This window comes from Phyllostomus discolor, chromosome 5 (assembly GCF_004126475.2).
Source record: "Phyllostomus discolor isolate MPI-MPIP mPhyDis1 chromosome 5, mPhyDis1.pri.v3, whole genome shotgun sequence".
In the NCBI taxonomy this organism is placed as follows: domain Eukaryota; kingdom Metazoa; phylum Chordata; class Mammalia; order Chiroptera; family Phyllostomidae; genus Phyllostomus; species Phyllostomus discolor.
The window spans coordinates 127,414,740-127,424,988 of NC_040907.2; the positions used below are offsets into that span (position 1 = coordinate 127,414,740).

The 10,249-nt window shown below is 37.1% G+C and overlaps 1 protein-coding gene across 1 annotated transcript in view; it reads right to left on the reverse strand.

The window, feature by feature from the left end:
- Positions 1-4,710, reverse strand: part of KIFBP (kinesin family binding protein) — a 38,416-nt gene extending 33,706 nt beyond the window's left edge. Inside the window, exon 1 of the mRNA XM_028512143.2 lies at positions 4,220-4,710. Coding sequence (XP_028367944.1) covers positions 4,220-4,645 — 426 coding nt within the window. The 5' untranslated portion in view covers positions 4,646-4,710. The remainder of the gene's footprint in view (positions 1-4,219) is intronic.
- Positions 4,711-10,249: the final 5,539 nt, after the last annotated feature.

Here is a 10,249-nt window from a genome sequence, read left to right on the forward strand (position 1 = left end):
AAATATAAAAGCTAACAAAGTACTACTACTGGTGAATTCTACTAAATATGTAAAGAAGAAATAATAATACTAACTCTACATAAATTCTTCTAGAAAAGTAAAGAAGAAAGAACAGTTCCCATCTCATACTAAATCAAAGACAGAAGTAAACTACAGACTGATATCCTTCAGGAACATAGATACAAAAAATGTTACCAAATTTTAGCAAACTGAGTCCAACAGTGTAAAACAAGGGTAATCCTTTACCCAAGTTTCACTTGGTTAAATACTCCAGGTGTCTATCACAGGAAGGAAAGGTTGGTTTAACATTGGAAAGTCAATGAAATTCACTGTATTAACAGACTAGAAAATAAGAAAACACATAATCATCTCAGACACAACAAAAAAATGATGCTGAATCAAAGAAGTGAGACCAAATGAAGAGTATGCACTATGATTTCATTACGAAGTTCTAGAAAATGTGGGGGAGGAGGGCAGGAAGGGAGAGAGAAGAAAGAGTAAAGGAGGGAGGGGGAGACGTGTTATAAAGGAACATAAGAAAACTTTTAGCAGTGATGGGTATTTTCATTATCTTGCCTGCAATGATTGTTTCATGAGCATTTGTGTCAAAACTCATCAAACTGTATACCTTAGATATGTGCAGGTTTATCATGCCAAATTGTACCTCAATAAAACCATAAACACACACAAAAGGTACTCCTTAGACATATGTATGTATCCTAGGGTAGAGGGATAATTGACCAACATGCTAACGTGTTAGGGAATTTTACTAAAATGATGTACAATGGCTATGAGTTTCTACTCAAGATGATAATGCAAGTGTACACTACTGACAGCAACAATTAAAAGAAAAATCATTCCTAAGGCTCAAAGAATCTGGTAAAGATAGGAGGTGACAGTCTCTCTTGACAATCTAATGTGGGTCCAGATTCTGTATACCTATCATTTGCCAGGAAGACACCAGATTGTGCCAAAGCAGTCAAAATATTATAAATTCCCACAAAGTGATACTTTCAAACTTTTTCTTACATACACATACAGTCTTTTACCAAAACAGAATCACTCTACATAATTCCAAACATGCCTGTCATCCCTCTTCCTCTCAAGATTGATACTTTTGGTTAACAAATATAAATCATTATTTTTAATGGCTGCATACTGTTCTTCCATATCAATGATTCTCAACCTTTTCACCTCATGGCACATATAAACTAATTATTAAAATTCTGCAGCACACTAAATATATTCAATTTTTTCCTGATCTAACAAAAATAACATAATTTTTTTCATACTAAATGGCTACTCTGTTGGCTGTTGTCATTTTTTTGACAGTCCAAAAGAAAAGAGGTCAGTGCCCTGACTAGTCAGGTATCACATGTTTTGAAAATTCTTGCAGCACACCAATTGAAATCATTGTTCTATATGAGTGTATCAGTATTTACTTAACCATATTCCTACTAATATTGTTTTTAAATTAGCAGTGCCATGATGAACATCCATGTTAGCATACCTTTGCATATGAATCCCAATATTATTTTATAATACTGATGTGGAATTTTTAAATCAAAGTTTTAACTCAAGAGTCCTGATACCCCAGGGAGAGTGTGGTGGGGTATAAGGGGACTAAACAATAATGGAAAAAAATACAATAAAAAAATTAAATTAAAAGTTCTGATACCTCTGATCTTCAGAAAAGTTGGATAAATTTATATTTCCCTTAGCAATAATGTAAATAGCTAGTATTCACTTTTTCAGCCTAACAATGAATATAATCAATATCTTTAATAATCTCCCCTAATCTGATATAAATTTTTTATTTCATTCTTTTAGTTTTGCTTTATTACTAGTGAGGTCAAATTTCTCATCATGCATAGCAAATATTAAATGTAATAAAATGTTCTGGTGTGGTAATGCCACTAGAATAAACACATCAGCTGAACAGTAAAGAAACAGACTAGCACAAACAGAATCTAACTAAATTACTACTGCTATACTGTTTTAGTACCTGGTAGGCTAGTTTTAGTACATTACTTTTCATATTTTTATATTCACTTTTCTTTATTCTTTCAAATAAACATAATCATTTTGTCAAGTTCCAAGAAAAAACCTATTGTGATTTCAGCAGGAACTGCACCAACCTACAAATAAATGTCAGGATGGTGATGCTATTATGTTTAATTTTACCACCCTGGAACATGGTATATCTCTCCTTTTAAGATCAGCTGGTATAGCTTAGTGGATTGAGTGCCAGCCTGCAAACCCAAGAATCACCAGTTCAATTCCCAGTCAGGGCATATGCCTGGGTTTCAGGCCAGGTCCCCTGCAGAGGTCGCAGGAGAGGCAGCCTCACATCGATGTTTCTCTCCTTCTCTTTCTCACTCTCTTCCCCTCTCTCTAAAAATAAATTTTAAAAAAAGATAACCAATTCTATCACCCTTAATACTGCTATTATGAATGCAATTTCTAAAAATAATATTTTCAACAAGTTATTGCTTATATAAAGGAACACTATTGATATATTTATCTTATATTCTCCTGCTTTATTGAAATGATAATTCTAATAATTTTTCAGTTGATGACTTCAGCTTTTTTAGGTATAGAAGGACCACACATGCAAATGATTTTTATTTTCATAAATTATTTTATTTTTCCAAAATAACTTTTATTTGATCTCTATATTATTATAGTAGACAGAACATCTAGTTAAGGTTTATGTTTCTGATTTACTAAGGATACCTCTAATCAGAAAAGGTTGGCTGTTTGAAATATGTATTTCATTGAAGGTAAGATGTCAAAAATTGTAAGACACACATGTTATGTGTCAAAAGGAAAACATTGCCAAGTAAGTAACACAAAATCAATCAGCTATAAAGGCACAATGATTTCAGATATTAAAATATGAAAGAATACACATTAAAATTAACAAAATATAATAAGCAGTAGAGATTCTATACTACATTAAGAAAAGTTTCTACTTTCGAGGTACTGAAATAATTTTTTATTTTTTTTTTTAATATTTTATTTCTCCACCTTTAGAGAGATGGGAAGGGAAGGAGAGAGGGCGAGAAACATCTATATGTGAGAGATACATAGATCTGTAGCCTCCAGGGCGCAGACCTGGCCTGCAACCCAGGCATGTGCCCTAGACTGGGAATCGAATCAGCAACCCTTGGGTTCGCAGGCCGGCACTCAAACCACTGAGCCACACCAGCCAGGACGAGATATTTAAGGAATTTTTTAAATACTTAAGATCTTAAAAAGCTACGTAGTTTAAGAAAATTTCAAATAATTGAGGTTTTGTTTGAATTCAGTATCTTACTGATTTCATTAGTTCACTCAACCATTCAACAAACTTTTAGAATGGACTACAAGGAGCCAGGTGTAAGATTACAGTGAGCAAAAAGAGCTATAGTTCCTGTTATTATGTAACTTTTAACTTTATTGGGCCAAGATCATAAAGTATGACCTATACAATTTCCTATTCAATTTTGAGGTTTTTGAGGCCTACTTACCATAACATCGATTTTGGTAAATGTTAGGTACCTGGTATACCAGATATAAACACAAGTTTATACATATTTGTATTTTGAAGTGTTATGTTCCTGATAAGCATGTCAGATTTTTTAGGAAACCAGGTACCATATAAATGGGGAACAAAGTGATATAATAAGTAAGATTCCAAAAGTAGGAGGGAGACATCAATTCGGAATAAAACGGTCCAAATAAAGTTACTGAAAGTATGAGGTGAATCTTGAGATGAGTTTTAAAGAATGGGCAGGAGGACTTCGCTCGGGAACAAACGAATGAATATGGCAAGAATAGAAACTTAAGATTTCAAATATTTTGTTTTAAATTAATAATGTACTCAGGCCACTCTTTGTAACTTCCTTGAGACCTTAAATTAAGATTAAAATTACGTTGCCTTTTCCTTAAGAGAATGAACAGGATTAGGACTGATGGAGAAGAGTTGGAAAAGGCATATGGGATCGTAGGAGGGTCTCAGGAAAACAAAGGCATTGAACACGACTACGGGAAGCAGCAAGTGAGATTGAAGTGGGAGGTGAGGGTGGAGAGGGGGGTGGTAGACGCTAATCCCAAAGCTTCAAAAACGTGGGACAAATTGTGCCTCATAACACGTGCCTTTGGCCTAGGCAAGAGTCGGGGCCCCTCTCCGGCCCCTCGCCTCTGGCCGACTGCAGCAGGCCGGGCTCGCTCTCACCTGCGCCTGGATGTACAGAGAGACGCAGTCTTGCGACAACCGGTACTTGCGCAGCAGCCTCAGGCATTTCGCCAGATGCTCCTCACCCGCCGACAGCTCCTCCGTGTCGATGAGGTTCGTCCCGAGATGAAACTCAATGACCGCCAGCCTCACTGCCCGCAGGGCGAAGGGCCCCTCGACCTCCACCACCTCCGCCGGCAGCCCCAGGGCGTGGGCCTCCGCGCCCAAGCCCTCCTCGGCCTGAGGCAGCTCATCCTCGTCCTCCGGCGCGGGGCCCAGCAGTGCTTTGACCTCTTCCAGCAAAACTCGGGAGCTGTATTTGGATTTGTAAGGTTCCTTCTCGGGGTTTTTATGCAATTCTACCCGCGACAGGGCCAGCGCGGCCTGGAATTTCTCACGAATCTCAGCCCACGCACCATTCGCCATAGCGGACACCGCTGTTCAGGTTTCCTTTAATGTTTCCAATTGGGACTCCCGCCTTCCTTCTGCTTTGCGACACTTCACTTACGGCCCGGATAGGCCCGGGCACTGCAGAACGGTAACCAATGAAGTCCACAAGGGAACCGCAATGAGCTCGGCTGTGACCAATAGAAAGGCGTAGTGATTACCTTAGCAGTCCGCTGTCTGGGAAACGAGGTTATCGTAGGTGGCCACGCCTGCAGCCCTGCCCTCTGCTTTGGGGAATTCTCTCTCCCTTGAACCCGCGAACTTCTATCAATACAAAACTACAGGCTGACTTAATATAACATATGGAAATATTGTTTGCAAACATCTAATATTGTTTTTTTATATAAGCTGAGAGGCATAATTCTTTTGATATTAGTGTATAACTCAGTCCATCATGATAAAATGTAAAAAGATCCTGTAGTATTAATACACAGTGAAAATATGTTTCTCCAACTTAATTCGTTCAGGAAGGCTGTCCAGAATCGACTTGTTGGAAAACCGCATCTCCTTAGTCTGTCACCTGAGAAAGGGTGACTGATCATGTAGGTATCAGCAAGAAATGATTGTCGGGTGAAGAAATTTTGTTCGCCACTGAGACTTTTTTCTGTGAGCAACTTGGTCGAGAACCGAGTTGTTCTCTTCAGCCTGTTGAGTGAAAAGTACGAATGTAAAAAGCATTCCGTGATAAGCAAATATTTCCACTTCGACTCTGAAATACGGGTTGTAGGGATGTACACAACTTCCCAAAGTAAACACAAGAGTTAAATAAATCCCAGAGCTGTGACAAGCCACATGGGTTTGACTTTTTCCATTACATACCTTCATAAATTAGCAAGTCAAGTTTGGGGAGCGGTGGCGGGGGTCGGTGAAGGTTTTAACTATGAATCGCTAGCTTTGTAAAGTATTTTGAGATATACAAAAGAGCACTGATTTTGGAAACTCAGATCTGCTTATCAACAAGTTAACTTTTCTAAGCTCCAGGTGTCTCATAGTAAAACATAAGTGATAATGTATTACTTATCTCTACAGAATTATTCTAAGGCATAAAAGAAATTAAATGTCTTTCCCTTAAAAACGTTAGGGTTCTTCAGGATTCCACCCTAATTTTTGTCCCAGACAGAGACCTTATGCATTTCTAGGATTTCCTTTAATTGTGTTGGTCACTTCCAAAACTTGGTCTCTGGGCCATGGATGGTTTCCAAGAAAGAAATTACAAGATCTAACATATAGGATTGTTCAGAAAACCAAAGGGGGGCAAGGGAGGAAGCAAGGAGATTGGTAAGGGAACTACTGTAATAAACGTAACAGATGCTCAGTATATACCTGTTCATGAATAGAAAAGTGATTGACAGTTAATAATGGCAGCTAATTACTATGAGCTAGATAATATTGTGTATTAAAATAATCTAATCCTTAAAACAACTTTGTGAGATACTATTATTATTCTCTTTCTGTAGAGTAGGAATTGTGGCCCAGAGAGATAATTTATCAAAAGTGACATATGATAAGTAGGCAGGTTTGCTACAGAGCACACACTGTTTAATTACCATGCTATGTTTTCTCGTAGTAGAAGCTCAATAAATAAACTGCCAAACACATGGTGCTGACCTCTGAAGATCCAGCTGTTAGAACAGCCAAATGAAAACTAAAATATTTTTGAAAAATCCTTACCCAGACACACCTAATGAACAGACATCAGACTAGGAAACTTGAGATGGAACAGTTCTAGCTGATTTCTGGGGAACATATTTCTTCTCTTGGCTTTCTTTTTATACCAGTATTTTGAGAGATGAGCATTCTCAGTGAGATGTTGTAAAGAAACCCATGTGGAATTTGTCCAATGAGTGGTATAGAGTACAGTGACCTGAGACCTAGCTCATGGAAGATCACAATTAGAAGAGACAAATGTACTGAGTTAGCCAAAAAGTTCTTTTTTTTTTCTGTACAATGGCTCTAGTAATGCTTAGTTGTCTTTAGCTTCATTTGAAACAATTTTGTGAGATTGTATTGTGACAGCTGTCATATCAGTGGGCATTTAAAAAAAATTGGTCAATTTTTGTGTAGCCATTTTAATATTGAAAATGGAAGAATATGCACATTTTTGGCATATTATTATGCCTTATTATTTCAAGAAGGGGCCCTAGCTGATGTAGCTCAGTGGATTGAGTACTGGCCTGTGAACCAAAGGGTCACCAGTTCGATTCCCAGTCTAGGGCACATGCCTGGGTTGCAGGCCAGGTCCCTAGTGAAGGGTGCATGAGAGGCAACCACACACTGATGTTTCTCTTCCTTTCTCCCTTCCTTCCCCTCTCTAAAAGTAAAAATATATATTTTTAAAAAGGTTAAAAATGTAACTGAAATGCAAAAAGAGATCTGTGTAGTATATGGAGAAGGTGCTGTGACTGAATGTGTCAAAAGTGGTTTGCAAAGTTTCTTGGTTACTGTTGATGTTGTGACCAAAACATTCTTTGCTGTGGGGTTATCTTATGCATGGGAAAATGTTTAGCAGCACCCTTGTCCTTGACCTGCTAGAAGCCAATAGCAGGAAATAGCTGACATACGCAGAATATCCAAATCAATAAAATTATTGGTGAAATTGAAAAATGTGTTTTACTTTACAGAAAAAAGTAAATAAGAGTTTTTGGACAACCCTGTGTAAGGCATGTTGTAATGAAAGGGAGTTAACTTGTTTGGTCAGAGCACAGCTACTGTCTATCATTTATATTCATTCCAGTAAAAATAACACAGTAATAAGGACACCAATTTCTTCATCTTTTACACAGCCAGCTTAGTGGAAAATTCGTTAGTAAGAGCAGATGACTCTCATCTGGAGTATATAGTATTGATCTGAAAGTTCCAGAAAATGCAATTGGAAATTCTTTTGGACAAAGTAAGTGGTATAATTATTGCGAAGATGCAAAAATTATCATTATTTACAGATGGTATGATTGCCTTCCTGAAAAAGCAAAGTAAAACTGAAAAAGTAAAAAAGTTTAGTAAGTAGGCCGGTTGCAAATAAAGGTATAAAAATTAACAACTTTTTGTTGGAGGAAAGATACAATGTCACTTTCATGATAGCAACAAGAAAAATCTAGCATAAATGTAGTTATTTAATGAGCTAAATAAAAATAATGAGAGTGTAAGCTGTAAGTTTTATTTCCCAGATCGTAGGTCCTAAATAACATTACCTATCACAAGGAAACATGGTTGCTTTGAAACCATTCTGGTTCTGGGACAGGCTGAACCTGGGTATCTTGTCAAATCAGAAACCAAAGAAACTATCAAAAACTAGAAGGGTCAGGTCAAAAGGACTGAGAAGGACTGCCAGCTTATAAAGGGGCTCTTGCTGTTCAAAGAGGGGACAATTTGAGCATGAATAACTATGACAGGTTAAAGTATATTACATGTTAAAATATACAAATTTATACATAATCAACAATAACAATGAAAAACAAATGGCCTGGCTTCTTCAAACACTAAATCACACACGCACACAAAAAAGAATCCCCTTTCTGGAGGGGAATTTGCTGAAACATACAGAATACTTGTAGAAGACTACATATGCAGTTACCTTTTGATCACACCTTCCCACTTCTAGGAATCTACTCTGAAGATGCACCTCCAAAGTATGAAATACATAGACACAGGATTCCTCACTGCAGCGTTGTGACTGCAAAACATAGGAAACCACCCTGGCCGGCATGGCTCAGTGAGTGGGGTCGTCATCCATCCAATAACCCAATTCACTGGTTCAATTCCCAGTCGGGGCACATACCCAGGTTGCAGGCTCCATCCCCCATTTGGAGCGCACGCAGGAGGCAGCAGATGGGTGTTTCCCTCACATTGATGTTTCTCTTGTTCTCCCCCTTTCTCAAATGAGAATCAACTTAAAAAAAAATATACAGGAAGCCTATGTGCTCTTACATAAGAAATAAGAAAATAGTTGAATAAACTATGGTATACCCACACAATGGAGTATGGTGCAGATGTTAAACAAATAAAAAAAGAATGTTTTCTATGAATGAATACAGACTGATTTCCAGGATATTTTGTTAGGGTAAAAAAGCAAAATGCAAAAAACCAAACGCAAAGCAGTATCTATAGAATGACACCTTCCATTTCAATATCCTGGTTTGGATAATTGTACTGTAGTTATATACAATACTAACATTGGTGGACTGGGTGGAGAGTATGCAAAACTCTATACTATTGAACATTTCTGTAGCTCTAAAATTATTTCAAAATGAAAATTAGAAGATCTTTTTTAAAAATACAAGCAGTAACAAGCTCTTGGAGAAGACTCCCAATTCTATGCAGTTCTACTGGAAACATAACAATAAAAGTTTTTAAAGTTACCTTTAAAGAGACTTGTCTCATAAAGTACAGTATAGGGAACATAGTCAATAATATTGTAAGAACTATGTATGGTGCTAGGTGGGTACTAGGCTTACGTAATTTACTGTGTAAATTACATAAATGTCTAACCACTACACAGTACACCTGAAACTGCATATAAAATAGACTGTCAACTGTAATTGAAAATTTTTTGAGGTAAAAAAAAGACTTGTCTCCACTTAAAGTATATAGTAAAGACAGTATTTCAAAATCAGTGAGAAAGAGATGAATTATTCAGTAAATAATGTGAAATTACTAGTCATCTGTCAGGGAGGGGGGAATAAAGCTAGATCCCTACTTGATCCTTACACTAACTCCCAGATGAACTAATAACTGAAATGTAATCAAGAGTTCTAGAAGAAAACTAGTGAAATTTTTTATTTTGTATGTATTTTAAAGATTTTATTTATTTATTTTTAGAAAGAGGGGAAGGGAGAGAGAGGGAAGAGAAACATCAACCAACCCACAATCCAGGCATGTGCCCTGACCGGGAATCAAACCGGTGACCTTTCGGTTTGTAGGCTGATGATCAATCCAGTAAGCTACACCAGCAAGGGCTGAGTAAAGTTTTTATAATCTTATAGGTGGGGAATACTTTTGCAGCAAGCATTAGACAGCCATAAATAATGAAAGATTGATAGTTACAACTGCATAAAAGCTAAAACTTTGTATCAAAACATCCCCAACAGTTAAAAAGACAAAAAAATTTCCAAGTATTTGCTACATGATACATTCACTACTAATGAATGAAGAACTTATCAAGAGGCAGACCCCAGTAGAAAAAATATATACAGGATTTTTACTTATTTTTTAGAGAAAGAAACATTGAATTTATTGTCCCACTAATTCATGCACTCACTGGTTGATTCTTTTATGTGCCCTGAGTGTATCACAGGACCAAGCTCTAACCAACTGAGCCGGGACCTAGGGTAATTCTTTTTTTACTGCAAATGGTCTATAAATGGGAGATGTTAACCCTTACTCAATTAAAAGATGCAAATAATACTCAATATCATTCTGTACCTAGCAAACTGACAGAATAAAACTAAAACTCAGGGTTTCACTGCTGTGGGGAAACAGTTTGTCTCATTCACGGTAAGGTGGGAATTAAACCAGTACTGCACTGGAGAGCAGCTTGCACCAAAGTTTAATGCACATTCACTTTGACCCTGAAATTCTTTTAGAAAA